Raw genomic sequence first — 23821 nt, 5'->3', positions numbered from 1 at the left:
TGCTCCTCGGGGAACGTGGGGGAAACCGCTCCAGGGACTGACACGCTCCCAGCACCAGGCTGACGGCCACAGCACGGTCAGGACGGGCAGGGCTGCGGGCCACCATGCACAGCCCGCGTGGCCCCGGCCTCGCTCCCCGAGAGGGAGGGGAGCCGCAGCTACTCGGCCCCCCGGCCCCTCTGAGCCCCAGCCTGGTTGCAGGCCCCTCCACCGGGGGCTGTAGCCCGACACGCTGGCCCTCGGGGTGGGGCAGGCACCGACCGAGGGAATCAAACAGGGACACACCGTTCGGAAAGAGGCTTTAGTGAGGGCGCCAAGCTGTCTCTGAGCCCTCCGGGCACTAGTGAGCAGACAGGCCGTCCTGGGGGGGCCTCGGGGGGGCCGGGGCGCCGTGCGGTCCCACGAAGAGGCAGCGCAGCTTGGGCTGCAGGTCGTTCCACACCTTGCTCATCTGCGGGAGGAGAGGGGCGGGCCAGCTGGGGGGGTGGCCGGGGACACGCAGCACAGGCACCCGTGTCCGAGGCCCCAGAGCAGCCGGAGGGTGGGCAGTGGGCTTCCCAGCCCTGCCTGCAGTGCCCCACAGGGGCCGCGGGGGCTGCTTCCTCCACCCCTGCACATGAACAGACGCGTACAGGACGCCCCGCAGTCACGCTAAGAAACTTTAGCACTGGGACGCTCCCTCTAACAGCTCTGCAGCGAGGCTGAAACAACGTCCACCAAAGGGACGCAGAAACAGAGCAAGAGCCGGGCAGCCGCGCCGTGGCTCCCAGGCCCTGCGGTGGCCTGCAGGGGTAGGGCCGTGGGCGTGGGCAGGAGGGGAGCCGTGCAGCGAGGGGGCTCTGAGATGGGCACTGGGGCAGAGCGGCTCAGGGGCTGCCGAGAGCAGGGCGAGGGGTCTCTGAGACGGGTGGGGAGAGCGGCTCAGGGGCTGCCGAGAACAGGGCGAGGGGGCTCTGAGATGGGCACTGAGGAGAGCGGCTCAGGGGCTGCCGAGAACAGGGCGAGGGGGCTCTGAGATGGGCACTGCGGCAGAGCGGCTCAGGGGCTGCCCTGCTCTCAGGGCACGTGGCACGTGCCATGAGTCCAGTCCCCAAGTTTGCAGACGGGGGACCGAGTCACCCCCGGAGGAGAAACGCAGAGCCACGTCAGGCGATATGCCCGCCTTCTGCCTGTGACCCGCCTGTGAGGTCTAACCACCGTGCAGCTCTGCCCCCGCCCAAGTGCCCTGCTGCTGCCTCAGCCGCACATGCAGTTCCCAAACTGTGCCTGAGGGTGCCCTGGGCACCTCAGAGAACTCCAGGGAGTTCTATGGGAACTATGGGAAACGGGCAAAGGAAGCTCCGCGCTGGTCACAGAACACGGGGACCACTGCTGTGAGCCTGTCTGGAGCCAAGAGCTGACAACCGGGACGGGTGGGAAGGGACTTCGGCCTCCGACCACTGTGAGCACCGCGGTGCTGAGAAAGCCAAGAACCCGCTTCAGACCGCGCAGCCAGGCTGCCTCAGGCTGCAGGGTCCCCTCGTGGCACGGCGCCGCCCACCCCCCCGGCCCCGCCCCCCCCCCGGCCCAGCAGACCCTCCACAGGAAGCTGGCGGAGCCCATCCCACCCCTCAGAGCGACACTCCACCTCTGCTCTCATCCCAGCTTCTGTGCCCTCCGCCTCTGACCTTCCCTGGAGCTCCTCCTGAGGCCAGGGACCCCTTCCCCTGCGCCCCGCGTGCCCAGCCCTGCGCCCCGTCCCTGCAACTTCGAGGACAGCCTCACGGGTCTCCCCGGCTACCAGGAGACCGGAGAGTCCGGCAAGAGCGGTGTCAAGTCCCGGTGCCCTGCCCGCCCGCCCGCCCAGGTCACTCGTCAAGGTCAGCTGGGCTGCCGCTTCAGGAAGGCGGGCGCCCACCGGCCCGGACGGGCGGCTGTGGGGGACCCACCTCCTTGTGCCCTTGGATCTGGGAGTTGACGAAGGCCCCGAGGATGTGGGAGGTGAGCGGCAGGTACACGTGCACCAGCTGCGTCTCCTGGTGCAGGCAGTACAGCGAGAAGTGACTGCGGAGCTCCATGGTCTGGATCACGTTCTCCTGCTGCAGAGCAGAGAGCCGCCTGGCGCCTGGCCCGGCACGCCCGGGAGAGGGCCCCCATCCTGGCCGGCCCGAGCCCTGCCTCCGGGTCACAGTGCCCCTGTCACTGGTGCACGGGCGCCAGGGTCCCGGCAGCTCACGGAGCCCCCACGGGACGGCGGGGAGGATGGCAGGCCCGGCCGGCAGGGTGCAGCGGCCCCCGCCAGCCCACCCCCACGCCTTGGAGACGCACCTCCACGATACGGGACTCCAGCTGCTCCACGGACTCGGGCTCGCGGCTCTGCACGGCGGCGCTCACCATCTGCCGCTTCATCAGGCTGTACTTGTGCAGCGCCCGCTGGTGCTTGTGCAGCACGCCCTTCTCGTGCCGCTCGCACAGGTCCTGGGGGCGGGGGGCGGGCAGGGCTCCAGCGGGGGCCTCTCCTCTTGGACAGCCAACCCGCACCCCGCTCTGCACGCTCGGTGGTTGCAGGAGGAACGGCTGGAGCGGCGAGGGGCTCACGGTGCAAATCAGCACCACCAGGGCCCCGCGGGGACACGTGAGTGCCTGGCCAGCTCCGGACCACACACCGTGAACTGACCTTCCCCAGAGAGCCGGCGTGCCTCCAGCAGCAAGACCAGACAGGCTCCCGAAGGAAGACGCCCCGGCATCTCCCCGGGGCCCCAGGATAACCTAGTCAGAGGCCTTGTGGGAACAGGAGCCGCAGAATCACAGGCTGCAGCTGCAGAGGCCACTCAGCGGCCACCCCAGGATTCCCTTCTAGAACCTTCCCCACCAGGGCCGGGGCAGCTCCCTGAGCTCAGCACCAAGGCTTCACAGGGAGTTACCCTGCCACCGAAGGTCAGCAAGCCGCCCCAGCCCCGAGCTGAGATCTGACTTCCTGCAACCTCCACCGGCTAAAAGAGCTGGCATCCCTCTGCGCTGCGGCAGACCCTCGCGTGTTTACGGAGGCGACAGTCACACTCACACACATCGGGTTAGCCTGCCGGGGCCACACCCTCCAGGGAGCCTGCAGGAGGCCCGTCCACCCTCCACAGCCCTGGCCTCAGGCTCTTGTCCCATCCCCCCCAGCCACGCCCCTGAAAGGTCACAGCATGTTTTCAAGGCTCTGTGCCCGAGCAAGGAGCCGCGAGACTCACTTTGTAGGACTGCAACAAGTCCAGGAAGAGGTTCAGCTTCTCCACCACGTCGTTCTCCTCCTGTTTGCCCTGGAAAACACGGGTCAGGTGGGCCAACACTGCCCGAGCACACAGCTTGGCCACACGGGCACCCAGCGCTCCTGACCGGCAGGGGCACGGGAGAAGGGAGGCTCCTCCCGGGTGTGTGGCGGAGGTGGCTCCTACACACAGCATTCACTGCCAAGTCCCGGCTCTGGTCCCGATGCTTTGCAAGACCCTAAACCACCAGCACATGTGCCTTTAAAAAAAGCTGTCACTGCGGAAGAAATCTCACCTTGAGTCTCACCTGTCTGGCTGGGACACAGTTATCAGGTCTCCCAGCTGGTCTGGGGAGAATAAAACCGGGACATATGAAAACGGAATCGAGAACGAGCCCTCCAAGGTCTCCACTTGCACAGCAAGCGGGAAACGGAACCCTGGCCCAGAAGGTGACGGTCCTGACGGGCCACCTGTCCACTTGGGTTCGGTTAAAGCTACGTTAATTTTACCCCAACACAGAAACCACCGAAGGCACTGAGGAGCGCTCAGGATGCCTGCAGACGTGACGGCATGTGAGAGGGATCCGAGAGCCTCAGAGGCAAACTACAAACCTCGCCCCACCGGAGGCCACACGCCCCGCCCCTCAGGACAGAAGCCGCATCCACTTCTGGATCAGAGACCCCGGCAACGTCGGGGTCAGTGCTCCCGCCTGCTCCGTGTGCCCCCCGGAAACCTGTCCGAGAGGGGCTGTGGGCCAGGGCCTGGGCCCCAGCTTCGTTCATACTGACTGAGCTCTCAGTAGAGGGTAGAAGCTGGTCCAGCCCTCTCATTTCTTATCGTGGAGAGGAAGACCTGGGGACCAGTGCTGGGTGAGGTCCCTGCTGAGACTCGGGCCGGCGCAGAGCAGGCCGCGGGAGCGTGCCCCGTCTACACCCAGCCAGCCCTCTGACGCCACGTTCTCGGTTCCCCCTCACACCCAGAGATGGGCCAGCCCAGCGCCAACTCCAGGAGACGCGGACATCGCCCAGCACTCAGCTTCTGAAGGGAACCCACGGGCAGGGCGACCGCGGAGAAAGAAAACCCAGGACTTTCCACACCAGGAACACAGTTAGATTCTGGCTCCAACACTCAGAGCCGTGCGGGCTGCTGAGCGCCCACCTGGAGCTGGAAAAGCCCCGGATCTGCCCATCGCTGACTCACTACTAGGGAGCTTCGGGCTGCTGCCGGGCAGCAAGGCCTCCACACGGACAGCGTTTCAGTGCATTTAAACCACCCACCAGCGGCCTAAAGCCCATTTTCCCAAGAGCCAGGAAGCACACTCTCACCCCGAAACTCATGTAACAGTTTTACAGCCTAAGAGCACCCAGATGCACCTCTCTTTTCCCTCTGACTGCAAATGAATCCCCAGCGACACGATTCTCTGCAGAGTTCTGTTATGCAAGAAACACTGCCCGCAGGACAGAAGCGCTTCCTGAAGTTAACTGGCGTCCAGGGTGAGACCTGGGTAGGGCCTCTGGGGTGCTGGGAGCCCGGTTCTCTGATGAGTTACCAAGTGGCCGAATGCCACCTGCCAGGACAGCAACACAGGAGCTGCCTGTGCACTCTGGGCGCCCTGGCAAGTGCAAGGTTACAGCTTCAAGGTCAGGGCAGCCCCTCACAGTCTCGGCAAAGCCAGCTCTCCGGGGCCAGGACCCAGTGTGTCCCCAGAACAGCAGCCCTCGAGGGCGTGAACCTCTCTCAGGAGCCACCCGGAACAGATGGGGACGTGCAGAGCCACCCGGACAGCCACGGTGCCCTCACACGGGACTCAGAGCCCTGATGTCCCCCTCAGGAGGACACACCCCGTGCACCACGGCACAGGATGTCCCTGGGGACAGGCGCCTCGGGGGGCACATCCACTCACCTGCTGTGCGGCCTTGTCAGCCAGCAGCGCGAACTCCACGGACAGGCCTTTCAGCGCCTGTTTGAGGGACCCCCATGTGCTACTGTTCAGCGAGGCCCAGGAGGGGAGTGGGGTCGTGTCAGACCCTAGAGCACTGAGGGAAGAGGAAACACTCAGGGGAAGAGACACACAGGCCCGGAAGCTGGGCGAGCAGCCAACCCGACACCCCACTTCCCAACACCATGCCCCCACCGGGGCACCCTGCGCATCTCCTAACCAAGACCCCCACTGCTCAAAGAGCAGGCGCCCAGGGCATCTGTGAAAAAGGTGGGACCTCTGCCCAGCGGGATCTGAACCACATAGGTGAGACCCAGGCTGGAGGTTCGCGGGCTCTGGGGAGAGGTGCGGGGCAGCACTGGCTGGAGGCCAGGCCACTCCTCCAGGGCAGTGGGGGCATGACCAGCCCCCGGCGGCCTCTCCCAGATCAGACGAACCTCTTCTCAGGTCTGATCCGGACAACGGAGTGGGGCAGAGGAGAGGGGGCCTACGCTCAGGACCCGACACTCTGCCCACACTCTCCAGCCTTTTCCTTTCTTCTGAGTATGATGCCCCGTCTCCGCAGCCCTTTCCTTCCTTCTTTGGGGTGCACGGGTCAGAATGAGGGTCATCACAGTAAACGGGCTTGCTCCTCCAAGCCTGCCACCTAAGTCTAAGGCCCCTCCCCACAAAAGCAACCCCGCGGAGCCAACCAGGGTCACCTGCCTCAGCTCCTTCCCGAATATGAGAAGGTCTGCGGCGTTGTCGATGGCCCGTGACACCATCCGCTCGGCCCGATCACGGAGCTTGTGAAAGCTGTTGTAGATGTTTCGAATGAGCTCGCGGCTCATGGCGAACTGGGTCTGGATGTCGGCCGGGAGGAAGTCCTGACGGGGCGGGAGGCAGGGACGGTCGTCACCAGACGGGACAGCCATCCAGGAGATGACTGACAGGAGAAGCAGCAGCTCCGTCCACCGAGCAGGCGACCAAGCCCAGACCCCAGACCCAGGTGACCTAGCAGCCAGCCCAGGAACCTACCTGGACCTCCCCTCCTGTCCACAGAACAGTCCTCAAGCCCGACATGAGTGCGCTTCCTGACTACGCACCAGGCATGCCTCTGGGTTCCCTCATTTGTTCCCCAAGACTGATTTCTCACCCACTTTAATATTAACTACCCATTAACACTAACTAACATTAACTACACAGCACTTGGAAAACAAAGAGTTCAGGGAATAACGTCTGCAGAAGTAGCTTAAGAAACAATCACCGAAAAAGCTACCAAATAGCTACTTTCATCCTTTTGAGAAAAGAATCAGATGAACTAAACTTAAAAATAAACCAGTGCAACCATCAGTTCCCTTATTTCCAAAGAGCAGACGACCAAGTGCACGTCCACCTGAGTCACGGAATGCCTGGGGACATGCTGTGAGTGCCTGCAGCCGGGCGCTGTGGTCAGAGGGGGCTGAGTCACACACAGGCTCAGCTGCCAAGACACCGGGACCTTGGCCAGCAGCAGCCTCCATTTCCTCGTCTGTAAAATGGGCCTGGCACCCGCTGTGCTTCAGATCAACTGGAACAAGCGTTAAGTGAGGAAAACACGCGACACATCCCAGAACAGTCTGGCGCTCAGAGAAAAACCAACTGTGAGCCCTGCTGCTGCGCTGGGGGAAGAGCATCAGAATCAGGTGAGTACCTTGGCCCGAGCCGCCAGCCTGCAGTTCATGAACTCGTCTCCCAGACACTGAGCAGATTCCTTCAACTTGTTCTGCACGTCCTGCAAGTGGGGAGAGAGAAACCCTTGACCCTCAGCCGGCCACAGAGAGGTGGGCAGGAGACCATCCGAGTCACTGGAAGACAGAGCAGAGCGTCTGCCCCAGTGCTCTCCTTCAGCGAAGCGGCACACGGCGCCAGGGAGGTCCGGAGGACACCCTGTCTGTGGAGGGGCGAGGGGTCCCCTGACCTCCCCGGCTCTCCTAAGCCACATGGCTCCCACCTCCCAGCACTTTCCTCGTCTGCAATCAAGATACCTGTTCCACAGAAGCCGGTCCAGCCCCAGGGTTCAAAAGACCCACCCTCCCCACTCAGGGGCAGGAGATCACAGCAAGCATGCCCTGAATGTCTGGAACGGGTCCCACAAAAGGGGCCGACGGACAAGCACCCCAGAGGGGAGGCCGCAGGATCTCTAGGGTCAATGGCCCCTCTGGCCTCTGGGGAGTGTGTGCTAAGACAGAAGGTCAGGCACGTGGGGAATCCACCTCCACGGCTCTGGGCCTGCGGCCGTGCCGTCCACTCCAGCGCAGGAAGTCCCCCTGGGGCCCCCTCCACCCATGCCCATGAGGAGAGGGTCCACAGGGAACCCCCAGTGCCAGAGAAGGACTTGGGCCTGGCACGCGGGGCCGCCAAGGCAGCGCCTCCTCCACTGGGAGCAGGGCTGTGGCCCAGCTTCCTGCTGGACCGGATCGGCCAACGGCAGCTTGAGGGGGACGCGGCCGCCCTGACACCTCCCCAGGGTCACGGGCTCGCAGAGCCCACGCCGCCCGGGACACATGTCCAGCCGAAGCTCTGCGGACAGCACAGAGTCCACCCTGGCTTTTCCTAAGTGCGCACACATCCACATTGGGGGCCGCTGGCCCGCCGGCCAACCCCCAGCCGCGGAGCCCCCTCCCGCGGAGCAGCTTCAAACCTCCCGGGCCTGCCGAGAAGCCACAGCTCCACCCCGGCCCGCCCACAGGCGCGACCCGACACCTCCCACGCGACCCGGGGAGACAGCCCTGCTCGTGGCTGTCCCGTGGAAACAGAACGCATCGGGGCCAAACCAGGGGAGTAAGCAGAGAGAACGAAATGAAACCACATAACAACGAGAGCCAGGGCACTCCAGGTTACCCCAGGTCCCCCGGGGTACTCACGGGGCCGCTGAAGGACAGGAACAGCTTGAGGATCGTGTCCTCAGAGAAGGGCGGGTGCCGGGCCACCAAGTTGATGAAGCGCTTCAGCGCCCGCCTCCGGGCCTCGATGAACTCCCTGTCGGCTGGCGGAAGGACACTGGTGACCGTGGGCCCGGGCACAGCCCCCTAGGCTGGCGCTCAGGGCCCAGCGCCTCCCACACAGACGGCCCCCCAGCCTCACTTCCAGCCGGGGGCACCGGCCACAGACCACGGGCTGCGGGAGAAGGCGGGCACCCCCGACCCCACGCCCTGCCCCCAGGCACACACTTGGGCCAGGTTAGCTGTGAGGAGAACCAGAGCCCAGCGGCCTCAGCCAGCAGCGTCTGACCCCTCACCTCAGGGCTTGCAGACGCCACTGCGACCCCTTTCCGCTGTTTCTATGAGAGAGCGGGTTCTGCTAAACTCACGCTCATTCAACCTGGTTCTCCCGTCCACGTCACTTCCTGCTCTCACAAGCACAAACTCCCCCACTAGCGTTGAGTGTTTTCACTTTGAGGGAGGGAAAAAAGTGAAAGCGTGCAATGACGCACTGAGGGTGTTTCAATCCGACCACAAATGGAAACGATGTCTTTTTTTTTAAGTTATAATATTTTGAGAAAGATCTTTGCTTTACACAGCAGTATAAATTATATATTACATATTGTGTGCACGCATGCTCAGTCACGTCTGACTCTCTGTGACCCCATGAACTGTAGCCCACCAGGCTCCTCTGTCCATGCAACTTTCCAGGCAAGAATACTGGAGTGGGTTGCCATTTCCTCCTCCATGAAAACCATATTTTAAGTATCACTTGGGGGAACTCGCTGGCGATCCAGTGGTTAAGACCCCGAGTTTCCACTTCAAGGGCACCAGTTCGATCCCTGGTCAGAGAGCTAAGATCCCACATGCCATGCGGCATGGCCGAACAAAGGATTCAAATTCTAAATCACTGGAGGAAACCTGGGTCAGGATGGCCCTGCGAAGGCCACACGGTCACAAAGGCTTGGCACAGGGCCCAGCCTTCAAGGTCCCCGCACGCCCCGCGACCCCCAGGCCCCCGCACACCCAGCAGTTACCTCCCAGCATCCTCTTGGGCGGCAGGGCAGGCACCATGCGGTACGGGAACTTGTGCAGCAGCGTCTCGTGGAAGACCACGAAGTCGTTGTAGCGGCGGTACACACAGGACTTGAAGCGCTGCGGGAAGAGGGCGCAGAGCTCAGAGTTTTCGTCAGACACCCCCACCTTCACCACTTCCCCTGACCTGCTCTTCCCGCCACTAAACAGGACACAGGGAAACAGCATGATAAAATTCCCTATGTTCTCTCATCAGGCCTTTTCCTAAGGGGGGATCCCACACGTCCTTGATGGACGGAGATAGAACCTTTAAACGCTGCACAGCTCTAACTGTGCACTTAATTAACCTATTGCTCTGGATCTTCTGTCAGATGCAAGCCTCTTTACAGGAGTTTTCAAGCCCACGGCAGCATCTCCCACGCGTGGGTGTCACGTGAGGACGGTGTTCAAGGCCTGGCTTCAGCACGCGCTCTCCCGCAGCACTGACACAAGCAGCCTCCTGAAGGAGACCGACTGCTGAAAGCAGCTCGAACCCTGAGTACAAGACCGAGACACGGGGGCTCGCGGCTCAGACGAAACCACCAGCAGAGTCCACCAGGAGCCCGCCCGGGAAAATCCTGCCGGCCCCACAGGACAAGCACCCCGACCAGAGTAACCCTGTGGGGCCAAACGCAAGCGCTCACACGAGACCCAGGCACCCAACACATCCCTGTAATCACGGATTACCATCACCGAGAGTGGAGGAAGTCGGAGACGGTGACAGGCCGTGTGAGGCCAACAAGAGGACGCTCGGGAGAAGACAAAGCTGTGGAGCCAGAGAGAGACCAGTGGTGCCCGGGGTCGGGGCGGGGGGCGGGTGGAGCGTGGAGGGGCGACATGGGGGGCTTTCGGGGCAGAGAAGCAACAGCAGCGGACCACACCCTGAGGACACACGTCGGCGAGAGTGACTCTCGGGGGGCCGGGGACGCGGCGACAAGGATGCGTCCACGCAGGCTCACCAGCTGTAACAACGCTCCATCTGCCGGGGGTGCTGACTGGGGGTGGGGAACACAGGCAATCTGTTCCCTGCCCCCTCAGTCCTGCTGTGAACCTAAAAACACATTTAACTTTTGGAACCCTTAACAGAAGGGGAAAAGTGAAGCGGTGATGGATTTTATTTTCTTGGGCTCCAAAATCACTGCAGATGGTGACTGCAGCCATGAAATTAAAGACACTTGCTCCTTGGAAAACTATGACCAACGTAGACAGCATATTAAAAAGCAAAGACATCACTTTACCAACAAAAGTCAGTATAGTCAAAGCTATGGTTTTTCCAGCAGTCATGTATGGATGTGAGAGTTGGACCATAATGAAGGCTGAACACTGAAGAACTGATGTTTTTTTAACTGTGTTGCTGGAGAAGACTTTGAGAGTCCCCTTGAACTGCAAGGAGATCAAATCCATTAATCCTAAAAGAAATCAACCCTGAATATTCATCGGAAGAACTGATGCTGAAGCTGAAGCTCCAATACTTGGCTCACCTGATGAGAAGAGCCAACTGACTAGAAAAGACCTTGATGCTGGGAAAGACTGAAGGTGGGAGGAGAGGGGGGCAACAGAGGATGAGATGGCTGCATGGCATCACCGACTCAATGGACGTGAGTTTGAGTGACCTCCAGGAGGCAGTGAAGGGCAAGGAAGCCTGGCGTGCCACAGTCCACGGGGTCGCAAAGAGCTGGACACAACTTACTGACCGAGAATGACAGCCCATAGGCTGTAAGATACACAGCACAGCCACGCGCCTGCAAGCCTGCCTCCGCTGGGCCCAGTCCCGCCTCCGCTGGGCCCCGTCCCGCCTCTGCTGCGCCCCATGCCACCTCTGCACTGACTCTGACTCCAGCAAGTGTGCAAGCAGCGGGCACAGCCTGGTGAGTCCCCCCACCTCCTGCCCCGAGGTCCCAACCTTAGCAGGCTCATGCCTTTGCCCACATTTCAGGAGGTAACCGGGACAGATTGGCCTCCTGCTGAAAACGCTCACTACGAGGCCATCGACTGACTTAAGGGACGGGTCGTTTAACAAGGCCGAAGACAAGGCCGCTGTCCTAGTAGGGCGGCATGTCACACACGCGGGAGCCCGGCCCACGGCTGACGCGGCCCCAGGGGAGGCACCGAGGCCTCCACCCCCACTGCAGCCGTAGATGCCAGGGGGCGGTGGTGCCCGCCAGCAACACTGCCCTCTAAACAAGGGAGGGCCTCCTTCCCTCACTGACCTCAGCCGCCTCCCTCAGCAGCGAGCGGCGCTGACCAGTGTCAGAGCAAAGTTTAGTTCCAGGCTCCCCTCGTCGTGGCTTCAAAACACAGTGAGGCAAAAATGCTGCGATCCTTAACTTCCACGGAACAGCCGTCCGCCACGGGGAACTTGCTCCCACACGCACACGTGCCTTTCTGCCTGGACGACGATCGTGACGCTCCCTCGGCCTGAGCCCTCCAGGGCTGCGACCCGAGTCTGTAACCCGGCTGGCTCTCAGTGCTGAGGGGGCCACTCTGACCCTACGAGATCCCCCCTGCTCCCCCCACCACACACACACACACAAACACACACACACACACACACGTGCTCTTAGTTCACCAATGACTTAATCCCCAGGATAAAGAATAAAAGCTCCTATCAAAACACGTCTAACTGAACTGAGGACAGGCAAAAGATGAAAGACCAACGCTGCTTGCGCCAGTGGGCAGCCCGTGCACGGCCATGGGGCCAGGTGCCTGGCACCCGACTCGCTCTGACCTTGGGGCGCCACTGACGGGGACGCAGCACCCTCTAGGGATGAGCCCCTCACTCCAGTCCCGCCCGCGCACTTGATCTGCAGCGCGGGGTCCACACTTTTCTCCCCAGGGACTGCCCAGCACCGCAGGACTGCCCAGGGCCAGCTCATCTGGGCTCCAGAGACAGCTAAGCGTCCTGAGAGGCAGGATCCCAGGGCCCGGGGATGGTGAGGGCGGGCGGGCGCCTGGGGCGGGGGAGCAGCGAGCCAGAGCAGGACGCAGGGGCACGCGCTGGGGGTCCTCCCTGCACCTCCCCCCACTCCCTCCCCCAGGCCCGCAGGTACCTGGCTGGACACCTCATATTCCACGTGCTTCAGGAACAGGCCCTTCTTCTCGGGGACGAGCTCCACCTGCACGGCATCCCTGGCCAGCAGCTCCTGCAGAGTCAGCGACAGCAGCAGCGGGTTCCCCGGCGGCACCTGCATCTGACCGGCGTCCGGGGCCCTGGGCTCGCTGACCGGGGGCACTGGCGAATCTACAGAGAGAAGGTGAGCACCGCAGCTCAGCCCGGAGGTCACCCGCCACCCCCACCTGCTGGCTCAGCACGTGGACTCCAGCCACGTCACCCGGCCAAGCCCGGTCCCGGCCCAGGTCAGGCTCATTCGTTCGGGCCGGGCGTCCACTCGGGGCCCGTCCTCCCCTCATAAAGCTGCAGGCTGTGAATCAGCACGTACACCCCCACATCCAGGGCAGGGCAGGTCTGGTTTCCACCTGGGCAGAGGAAAAGGCATGCTTCCAAGTTACACGCAAAAAAGATTTTTCCTTTCCTCCGGGGTCAAGTAAAGGGTTAAAAGAAAAGAAACAGGCCTACTTCTCCAAGAGCGGGCACGTCCACAGTCAGTGCACGCTGCCTTCTTGCCAGCCCAGTCACCCTGATGTGTAAAAACCGGCACGGCTGCTTGAGCCAGGTGCCTGTTGAGTTGGGCTCCCGCTCATACAAACCGAAGCGCTGAGCCCTAACACTCCACCTTCCTTAGACACGAGGAGTCGCCCATGTGTCGTTCACAGGACAGGCAAAGACAAATCAGAGGCCTTACGTCTAACAAGCTGCCAACAAGCAAACAAGGAAACCCTGTTAAAAGGTCAGTCTGGTTTTTAGTACAAAGAGTTTAGAACTTGAGAGAAAAACATTCTTTTCAGTTAAAAAAGAGTAAAGGTTAAGGTCTCCCTCGGGGGAAGGTCTTTTTCCAAGAAACACTGCTGTAAATAACAGAGCAAACTGTGCTTCTCCGTCTTCTCAATCTTCTGCAGTGTGGCTGTACCACTCCATAGGACTGGCTTGTTCAGCGCAAGACTCTGGTTTACATTCTCATACAGAATTAACGAATAGCTTATTTCCATCTGTGAAATCATTCAGCATTTTAGGATTCAAAATACGGCGGCCTTGAATTGACCTTAAACATTAAGAAAGAAAACAAGGGCTTGATGTGTACACAGGAACCCCACGGGCCTCAGAACTCCACGCCAAGGCTCAAGACCGTGTGCTCTAAGGCAGGGGGCTCCACGAAGGGCCGATTCCAGGGCCGCAATAATCCCCTGGGACAGGAAGGCAGTGTTGGCAACTCACGTGTGTTTTCTCTCTTCCTCTTTGTATTACACTGTAACGCACATGGGGGCTTCCCTGGTGGCTCAGGAGTAAACAATCTGCCTGCAACGCAGGGGACGCAGGTTCGATCCCTGGCTCAGGAAGATCTCCTAGAGGAGGAATACCCAGCCCAGTATGCTTGCCTGGAGAATCCCGTGGACAGAGCCTGGTGGGCTACAGACCATGGGATTGCAGAGCCAGACACGACTGAGACTACACAGCAGCGGCAGCATAACGCGTGTAACAGACAGCACACACACACGACTTAGCAAAACACTCGTGTACAGATGCATGTGTGAGCGTGCGCAATACACGCAGTGCATGTGGGTGTCTGAGTGTGTGTATGTACACGAGTGGGTATATGTGCATGAGTGGTGTACGTGAGTGCGTGTGGTGCACATACGCATACGAGGAGTGTGTGCATACGCAGGGGGGTATGTGTGCATACAGGTGTTTGAACATACATGAACACGTGCACATATGTGTATGGCTGTGTGCAAGAGTGCATGTGTGTATACGTGTGAATACAAGGGGTGTGCGTTTGTAAGTACACACGTACATGTGTGCGCGTGCATGTACGACTGTGTGCATGAGTGCATGGATACACACACGTGAATACAGGAGTGTGTGCACTTGTGTGTAAAGTGTGTGTGTGAGTAAAAGTGCACTGCATGTGTGGCTATGTGTGCGTCCCTGCATGTATGTGCACATGTGAACACAGGAGTGTGTGTGTATGCTTGTGTGTATACGTGTGTGTATGAGTAAGCATGTGCACATGCACACATGACTGTGTATACGTGAGTGCGTGTACATGAAGTGTGTATACGGGGGGCTGTCCCCAACAATGAATCCCCAGTGCCGGAACGGTTAGAAGCACGTGGAGACCACAGCTGTAGAAGGCACCCGTTCTCCCAAGTCATCTCAGGAGCCCAGCCCCTCTGCAAGGAAAAGCACTCTGATGGCCTTAAAACTGTGTTTACAGGTCTCCTTGGGGACCACAAGAATCCTCAAGGAGCCGACAAGCATTTCTTAAGCACCAGCCCGAGGGAACACAGTGAGGAACAAGGCAGGGCCCCTGAGCTCATTAACTCGTCCACACAGCAAACAGCTGTGAGTGTCCGCCACCGCCAGGCACAACCCATGAACACCCAACCTCCAGGGGATGGGGTCAGGTCGCGATCACCCCAAAAGTGCCCTGGGAACCAAGGCACAGCCAGGACGCAGACCCAGGAGACCGGGGATTCCCTCGGTCTGTCCTCAGGGCCATCTGGGCATAAGGGGGTCGGGGGGTCTGGAACACAACAGGGGCTCAAGGAACGTATGCTGAGTGACTCTTTACTGATACTGACTGTGTTTCCAGGAGGGAAAACCAGTACCTTGAAACAAAGCAAAGTCTTCAACTAGAGCACAGAATGTGCGGGAAAACAATAAAATATAAAGCTAAAGAGGTGATGGGAAGAATCTTTTTATCCAAGAAAATAGCTGCAAATAATACATCTGATAAAGGCCTTGGATGTGGAATACGCAAAACAACAACTCTTACACCTTAGTTAAAGCACAAATAACCCAATTTAAAAACTGGCAAAGGGTCTGCATAGACATTTCTCCAAAGATGTACAAATGGCCAGGAAGTGCATGAAAAGAGGCTCAGCATCATGAACCATTACAGTAAGATGATGCCCCATGTCACCTCCAATTTAAAAAGATTACACTGACTGTTGGTGAGCATGTGGAAACCCCTCACGCATGCTGCTGCTGCTGCTGCCAAGTCGCCTCAGTCGTGCCTGACTCTGACATGCTTTAGGTCTGTAAATGGTGCAGCTGCCTTTAAAATCGGCTGGCAGTTCCTCAGAATGTTAGAAACAGAGTTACTACGTGACCCTGCAACCCCACCCCTAGGTACACACTCAGGGTAAACAAAAATGTGTGTCCACCCGAAGGCCTGTAGACAAGTGTCCACAGCGGCACTGTTCATAGGAGCCAAAGAGGAAGAATCCCAATGTCCATCACCTGAATGGGAAAGTCGAAGTGGCGCATGCACTCAACGGAGGAGGAGGAAATAACAACCCACCCCGGTACTCTTGCCTGGAGAATCCACACGCACAGAGAAGCCTGGCGGGCTACAGAGCATAACAGGGCCGCAAAGAGTCGGACACGACCAGGCGGCTGAGCGCACCACACGCACACAGGAGTATTATCCTGCCGTTAGAGGATTCACGCTGCAACACGGATGAGACGTGAACACAGGACAGACAGCGAGTGAAAAGAAGCCAGTCACAAAAGACCACGCGTGAGATGACGCCATCTACATGAAACACCAAAGGAGGCAGACCTGCAGACACAGCAGCCGCGTGCTGCTCTTGTAGGGCCGGGCTGAGGAAACGCCCTGAAACCCACCGTGCTGACGGCGGCTCGGCGGGACACACACGAAGGACCACTGTGTTGCACGCTTTAAAGGAGCAAACCGCTGGGGAGTAAACAGTAGCCCTACAAGCTCTTTACGTATAGGAGGCGGGTGACGTCAGCAAGAAAGGCAGAACGTGTGCGCGCGCCTCTCAGTCGTGTCCGACTCCTCTGTGACCCCATGGACTGTGGCCCACCAGCTCCTCTGTCCGTGGGATTCTCCAGGCAAGAATACGGGAGTGGGAAGCCCTTCCCTCCTCCAGGGGATCTTCCTGACCCAGGAATCGGACCCAGGTCTCCTGCACTGCAGGCAGGTTCTTTACCATCTGAGCCACCAGGGGAGCCCATAAAATGTAGGTGACATCGGCAAGAAAGGCAGAGTCGGGCTCTCCAAAAACCCTCTCCTCTACAAAAGCAATGAGGACGAAGGTAAAAGTCGTCAGAATCTGCTTCCTCAGAACACTGGAAAGTGACTAAAGGCTTGTGACAATCCGGAGCACATCTGCTGACGCAATAATGAGTGAAGTCACAATGAGGTCACAGTGGAGCAGCCCGGGCCTTCTCCCAGTGTGACCGGAGCTCCTGTAAGAGGGAGAGGCTACACGAAGGCACGGTCACACGGCCAGGAGCCACGTGGCGACACAGGCAGGGCAGCTGCAGTCCCAGGGACCCCAGCGGGCCGGCCACCCCGGGAGCCAGACGGGCAGAGAATGATCCTCCCCAACGGGGTTCGGAGAAGACCCCGCCAACACCCTCACCTCCAACTTCCAGCCTCCAGAGCCGTGAGACCGGACAGTCCCGCTGTCTCAGGCCACCCGGTTCATGGCCCTTTCTTACGGCAACCCCAGGAAACTCCCACCAGAACTGCTACAGAATGAGCTCAGAAAAGCTATCAAACAAACAGCAACCACACCTCAGGAGGAGAACCAGTGTCCAGAGACGCTGCGCTATTTACAGCGTAAGGTTTCAACAACAGCTTCTCAGACACGCAGAGAAACAGGAAAGTGGGGCCGAACGCGGGGAGAGGCGGCGGGACGCAGCGTCGGCAGAAGCTGCTCCGGGACACGTGCAGAGGCTGGAGCTCCTGAAGGCCTTCCACCAGCTAGTTTAGATACGTTCAAAGGACTAAGGAAAAGCATGAGAACAACATCGCACTAACAAGAATGCTAAAAATCAGATATCATAGAAGAGAAACAGATAAAAACTCTGCAGCTGAAAAGTTCAATAACTGAAATAAAAAATTCACTAGGAGCTCAACAGCAGATCTGAGTGGAAAGAAGGCAGAATCAGCAATTGGAAAGACATGTCAATTGCAATTTTCTCCAGTCTGATGGACAGAAAGAGAAAAGGATGTAGAAAAATTATTAGCTCCTCAGAGACCCAAGGGATAACACCAAGCATACCAACATAATCGTAACAAGAATCTCAAAAGGAGGAAGGTTTAGAAAAGATGCTTGAATAAATAATGGCTCAATTTGATTTAAATATCCAAGAACTCAAAAAATTCCAACTTGAATAAATTCAAAGGGATTCACACTTAGATGTGACTTGCCAAATACGAGGGATTCTTTTTAAGATTAGCAGCTGACGCCTCACCAGAAATCATACAGGACAAAAGCAGGTGGGAGAGCAGAGTCTAAGTGCCAAGAATTCCACACCCAGCACAGTTCAGTTCAGTCACTTAGTCGTGTCCGACTCTTTGCGACCCCATGAATGCAGCATGCCAGGCCTCCCTGTCCATCACCAACTCCCGGAGTTCACTCAGACTCATGTCCATCGAGTCAGTGATGCCATCCAGCCATCTCATCCTCTGTCGTCCCCTTCTCCTCCTGCCCCCAATCCCTCCCAGCATCAGAGTCTTTTCCAATGAGTCAACTCTTCGCATGAGGTGGCCAAAGTACTGGAGTTTCAGCTTCAGCATCATTCCCTCCAAAGAAATCCCAGGGCTGATCTCCTTCGGAATGGACTGATTGGATCTCCTTGCAGTCCAAGGGACTCTCAAGAGTCTTCTCCAACACCACAGTTCAAAAGCATCAATTCTTCGGCGCTCAGCCTTCTTCACAGTCCAACTCTCACATCCATACACAACCACAGGAAAAACCATAGCCTTGACTAGACGGACCTTTGTTGGCAAAGGAATGTCTCTGCTTTTGAATACGCTATCTAGGTTGGTCATAACTTTCCTTCCAAGGAGTAAGTGTCTTTTAATTTCATGGCTGCAGTCACCATCTGCAGTGATTTTGGAGCTCCAAAAAATAAAGTCTGACCCTGTTTCCACTGTTTCCCCATCTATTTCCCATGAAGTGATGGGACCGGATGCCATGATCTTCGTTTTCTGAATGTTGAGCTTTAAGCCAACTTGTTCACTCTCCACTTTCACTTTCATCAAGAGGCTTTTGAGTTCCTCTTCACTTTCTGCCATAAGGGTGGTGTCATCTGCATTCCTGAGGTTATTGATATTTCTCCCGGCAATCTTGATTCCAGCTTGTGCTTCTTCCAGTCCAGCGTTTCTCATGATGTACTTTGCATATAAGTTAAATAAGCAGGGTGACAATATACAGCCTTGACGAACTCCTTTTCCTATTTGGAACCAGTCTGTTGTTCCATGTCCAGTTCTAACTGTTGCTTCCTGACCTGCATATAGGTTTCTCAAGAAGCAGGTCAGGTGGTCTGGTATTCCCATCTCTTTCAGAATTTTCCACAGTTTATTGTGATCCACACAGTCAAAGGCTTTGGCATAGTCAATAAAGCAGAAATAGATGTTTTTCTGGAACTCTCTTGCTTTTTCCATGATCCAGCAGATGTTGGCAATTTGATCTCTGGTTCCTCTGCCTTTTCTAAAATCAGCTTGAACATCAGGAAGTTCACGGTTCACGTATTGCTGAAGCCTGGCTTGGAGAATTTTGAGCATTACTTTAGTAGCGTGTGAGATGAGTGCAATTGTGCGGTAGTTTGAACATTCTTTGGCATTGCCTTTCTTTCCCGCAAAAAACAAAGGACACAGTGAGACATTCCCAGTGCCTGAAACCGGGAAGATTCCTCACAGGAAACGAAGGCCCAGAACCAGTGAGGCAAACAGTAACCGTGTCAGTAAGTAGAGCAGACAGCACTCCTACTTCCTTATTTGCAATTCTTTTTCCTGGCTGATTCCAAAGACAACTGTATGAAAGTCACAACTGTAAGTGTGTTTTGATGGGGAACGACTTATACAGATGTGATCTGTAAGACAGAAAAGACCCCCTGATGCTGGGAAAAGCTGAAGGCACAAGGAGGAGGGGGAGGCAGAGGGTGAGACGGTTGGATGGCATCACCAACTCAACGGACATGAATCTGAGCAAACTCTGGGATTAATGGAGGACAGAAGAGCCTGGCGTGCTGCAGTCCATGGGGCTGCAGAGAGTCAGACAGGACTTAGAGACTGAACAAAAGCAACAATTCGTATGTGATGACAGCACAGAAAGGGGAGAAGGGTTTATACGTTACTGAAATCAAACAGTATTCATCCAAGGCAATTAAAAAACACAGAAGCTGTAACTCCCACGGGCATCACCAAGAAAATAACCCCCCAAAAGTATAATACCCGGAACAATGTGGGAAGGTAAATGGAACACGGGGAAAAAAAAAAAAAACTAATATAAAAGAAAGCCATAACAAAAGGAGAAAATTAAATTAATGGGGGGAAAGATCATTGAAAGAGCACCAGGAGGTCTCTATTCAAACTTTTCTATGATAAAAACACACGCTTAATACAGAAAACTGCATGATTTTCCTGATGATTAAAATAAGACAATGTCCCAAGACAGAAGGTAAGCTCAGTAATGACTGCCAAATGATGACATGCTTCTGAAGAACCCAAACTTTGATCGCTAGAGGATTTAAAACACAACTCAAAAGACACATTTTAAATCAAAGACATTACTCTCAACCACCTTGAGAACAACCCCTTCCTTAAGTCTGAATCATAAGAAAGCCACGATTCCAAACATCAATTTACTGAACAAGGACAGACATATTTTCTAAGAAAAAACATTTAAGAACAAAAAAGAGAAAGGTATCACTTCCAACAGGCTGCTGTCACCCGACGACCACAGCTGAAACCACGGCAAAGGGCAGGGAGGACTCCGGTTTCCCCCGGGGGCCAGTGCTAAGCTCACCAGCAGGACTCTTCTCAAATGGAGCCTCCACAGCCAGTTTAAGCAGCCCCGTAAGACCAGCTGAGATGGCTGGAAGGACGAGAGCTTGAGCAAACTCCCCGAGACAGTGAAGAACAGAGAAGTCTGGCGTGCTGCAGTCCATGCGGGTCACAAAGAGTCAGACGTGACTTAGCGACTGAACAACGAGACCGAAGTCTGGAAGAGGCACCATCTGCCAACCCAGCTCCCACACAGATGAAACAGCTCAGACGAGACGGGCCATTCAGGCCCGTGCCACACGGCGGTGGACAAAGCCTGGCTGTCCAGACGGACAGCGGCTGAATTCCAGCCTCCAGTCCCCAGTGTGTGGCTGGCAAGTGAGCACCTCTGAGCTTTCTGTTTACAGTCAGTAAAAGGCGGCAAAGATGCCCACACCGGGTCCTGCATCACCATCGGAGCCCTGGGGACCGCAGCATCCCAAAGGGCCCTTCCAAAAGCGTCCCCCGCCCTCCCCACTCCAACCCTTCCACACAGAACTGCTCCTCATGGGGTCCCCTGGCGGCAGAAGCCCTGACCTTGAAAAGCCACCAGCCTGGAGCCCGGGCCTGACGCCGGCTGTGTGGGAGCGCGCACTACGCTGCACTCAGCAGACTAGGAACTCCTGGAGTGGAGCCCCTGCGCTCTGGGCAGGCGTGGCGGGTCCAGAATGCCTCTGGGAGCCTTGTCTGAGCCGCGCTGTCTCTCTCCGTTCTCATAAGGGCAACCGAGCGGGCAGGTGTCAGCCCGAGGCACTTGCCCTGCAGGTCTGAGAGCTGCTCCCTGGCCCTGCGTCGGGACAGCGGGCGGCTTCCGTCTCCACACTGGACATCTTGCTCTGCTGGCCCCGGGGTGACACTGACGGGGGCTGGGTCACTCCCAGGCCAGCCACCTGCGTGGCGCACCCTCCCGCAGCACGCCGAGAGACCGCCATCTGGGAGGACCCGACTCCATCCAGACCCGCGCTCCTGGGACGCCCCAGGTCTGACGACACTCCTGCTCGTCGCGTCTGACTCTGCGACCCTACAGACCTCCGCTCGCCAGCAGCCCACCAGCCTCCTCTGTCCATGGGATTCTCCAGGCAGGAATGCTGGAGTGTGTTGCCACGCCCTCCTCCAGAGGTTCTTCCTGACCCACGGATCGAACCCGCATCTCCCGCACTATAGGCAGACTCTTCACCACTGCGCCACCCGGGAAGCCCAGCAAGCTCCAGGTCATTTAGCCACAAATCAGAGCAAGGGAACTCCAGACACACGCCTGGACCAACAATCCTCCAAACACACTTCTGCTGGAATCTTCAGGCAGTAACCCTGCCGCTGGGAGGCACCCCGAGAGGCCAGCCCCGAGGGCCTGTGAGCAGCTCAGAGCCCGGGCCCTGACTCCCACACGAGGCTCTGGAAGACCAGAGAGGTCTGTGCCACACGTGCCTCTGCTTTACCTGGCAGACCTCAGCAAACACTGAGGACAAGGGGCACCAGCGGGAGGGCCTCTCACGGGGTGGGGGTGGGGGGCAGCCAGCCTGCTGCCCCGCACCCTTCACGCTGGCTCCGGGGGGCGGCTCTGAGCACCCGAGAACTGCCTAAGCCCGCTCAGCCCCACCTCCCTGGGGGTCTCCCCACGGGCAGAGAGGCCCTCACTGTACTGTGGCTTTCAAGCCACTGGGGGGTCACAGAGACCCAAAGGCAGCCAGTGGCAGAAAGACCCCACCGGCTCTGCAGAGCGGCAGGGGGACGTGTCTTCTGATGGACTCCAGGTTCGGGGTTCCACCTCCTCTGCCCTCCTGGGCTGCGGTCCAGCGGGACACGGCTCAGTGACAGCAGAAGCCTCCAGAGTGAGCATCAGGGTTACCCTCGGGCTCGGCCGCGCTCAGGTGCAGAATGAATGGTTGAGATAGCTATTGTCGAAAGAAGCAAAAACCGGGGCGAGGGCGTGGAGGCACTGGCTGGTGGGATGCGTGACGCGGTGCAGCAGCAACAGAGAACAGCACAGCAGGTCCTCAGAAAGCCAGAGCCACCCGAGAGTCCAGCAGTTCCACGTCTGGGTCTGTACCCAGAAGAACTGAAAGCAGGAACTAGAAGCCGCAGTCGCACAGCCAGGATCACGGCAGCCAAAGGTGGAACTGCCAAGCGTCCAGGCTTCCCGGGTGGCCCAGTGGTAAAGAACCCGCCTGCAATGCAGGAGCCACAGGAGCCTTGGGCTCGATCCCTGGGTCAGGAAGATCCCCTGGATGAGGCAATGGTCAGCCCACTCCAGTATTCTTGCCTGGAGAATCCCACAGACAAGAAGCCTGGTGGGCTACAGTCCATAGAGCAGCAAAGAGTCAGACACGACTGAAGAGACCTAGCACCCAACTGTCCACTGACGGATGATGGGTCAGCCAAGTGCAGTCCGTCCACACAATGGAACAGCTGCTGCTAAGTCACTTCAGTCGGGTCCAACTCTGTGCAACCCCATGGACTGCAGCCTACCAGGCTCCTCCGCCCATGGGATCTTCCAGGCAAGAGTACTGGAGTGGGGTGCCACTGCCTTCTCCGAATGGAACAGTGCTCGGCCTTAAAAAGGAACCAAGTACTGAACCCGCGACATCACAGAGGCGCCTTGAGGACGTCACACTTGGTGAGACAAGCCAGACACAAACACAAGTGGTGTGTGATTCCACCCTCCTGAGGTTCCCAGAACGAAGTCACAGAGGAAGAAAGTAAACGTGGGGGGTGTGATCAGGGGCTGGGGAGCGAGCGCTCGGCGGGCAGTGCCAGCTGTGCAGGATGGGCCTCTAGACTCGGGCGGCACCCTCACTGACACGGCGGAACGAGCGTGCCTACCACCACGGAAGGCGCACCTGGAAATGGCCAAAGCTGTCGTTGTGCATATTTCACACGCGAAAACACTAGGATTGCTGCCCGCCCCCCAGGACTCTCGGCTGGGGCCTAGGAATCTGAATTTCTAACGATTTCCCAGCGGGTACTGCTGGTCACAGGGCCACAGTGGGAGAACCGCAGACACGGGGCCTGTCCAGACCCCTCATCTGAAAAACGCAGAGGCTCACCTCGCCTCAGCGAGTCACCAGGAACCGAATGAAGGACATTCCAGACGACAATGCTTCCACCAAAATAGCATGAGACGGGGTCAGCAGACACCTTCCGTGTTCAACCTGAATATTCCGCCTCGGACTCATGAAACGGCTTCAACCTTTGGGAACTCCGAGCTATTCTGTTGTTCTGAAACTAACAAACTGTTCTCAGGAAATGGAAGCAGAAGTTTCCTCATCCTTATCATGGCCACAGCCTCAGAAATGAGAATTCAGCAGCTCTGTGGCCAGGGAACGTCAGGAATGCCCCCTCCCCCGATGCCAGGAAACAGAGCCCCCGCCCCGCCCCACCTGTGGTCAGCTCGCCTCAAACAGTGATGTCAGCACTCGGCTCTTCACCACCCATAACTCAGGCGCTCCGACACACTGTGCGTGGCCTCCACTTCATCAAGTTCAAGGTTCACCTTTCACCCAGTACCTTATTTTACGTGGCCTCACGATATATCAACATAAAGCAAACCCTCCAGCCCAGCGATCCGTGAGCACCCGCACACTGTGCGTGCTTGTCCACGCGTGCAGAGCTGTGATGCGACACCACCTTCAAGCACGTTTCCAAGTGTCCGTGACCACACTCCTCTTTCAGCTTTTCTGTAAAAGCAAAAGCCCTCCTAACCCCTAGCCA

At 57.8% G+C, this 23821-nt stretch overlaps 1 protein-coding gene across 8 annotated transcripts in view; it reads right to left on the bottom strand.

Annotated features, from left to right (window-relative positions):
- Positions 1-287: 287 nt before the first annotated feature.
- Positions 288-23821, bottom strand: part of SNX8 (sorting nexin 8) — a 38804-nt gene continuing 15270 nt past the window's right edge. For 3 of the 8 annotated variants that reach the window (XM_061402363.1, XM_061402364.1, XM_061402362.1), the window contains 11 exons: positions 13522-13649; positions 12239-12429; positions 9152-9269; positions 8058-8179; positions 6845-6925; positions 5878-6038; positions 5137-5269; positions 3216-3284; positions 2308-2457; positions 1929-2078; positions 288-451 (listed from right to left, as the gene is read on the bottom strand). In XM_061402363.1, coding sequence (XP_061258347.1) covers positions 341-451; positions 1929-2078; positions 2308-2457; positions 3216-3284; positions 5137-5269; positions 5878-6038; positions 6845-6925; positions 8058-8179; positions 9152-9269; positions 12239-12379 — 1236 coding nt within the window. In that variant the 5' untranslated portion in view covers positions 12380-12429; positions 13522-13649 and the 3' untranslated portion in view covers positions 288-340. The other 5 variants (XM_061402358.1, XM_061402357.1, XM_061402361.1 and 2 more) reach the window with 5 other exon arrangements.

The sequence above is a fragment of the Bos javanicus genome, chromosome 25 (assembly GCF_032452875.1).
Source record: "Bos javanicus breed banteng chromosome 25, ARS-OSU_banteng_1.0, whole genome shotgun sequence".
NCBI classification, from domain to species: Eukaryota; Metazoa; Chordata; class Mammalia; order Artiodactyla; family Bovidae; genus Bos; species Bos javanicus.
The sequence above is the reverse complement of the archived record's forward strand: the minus strand, read 5'-3'. Positions and strand labels throughout refer to the sequence as shown.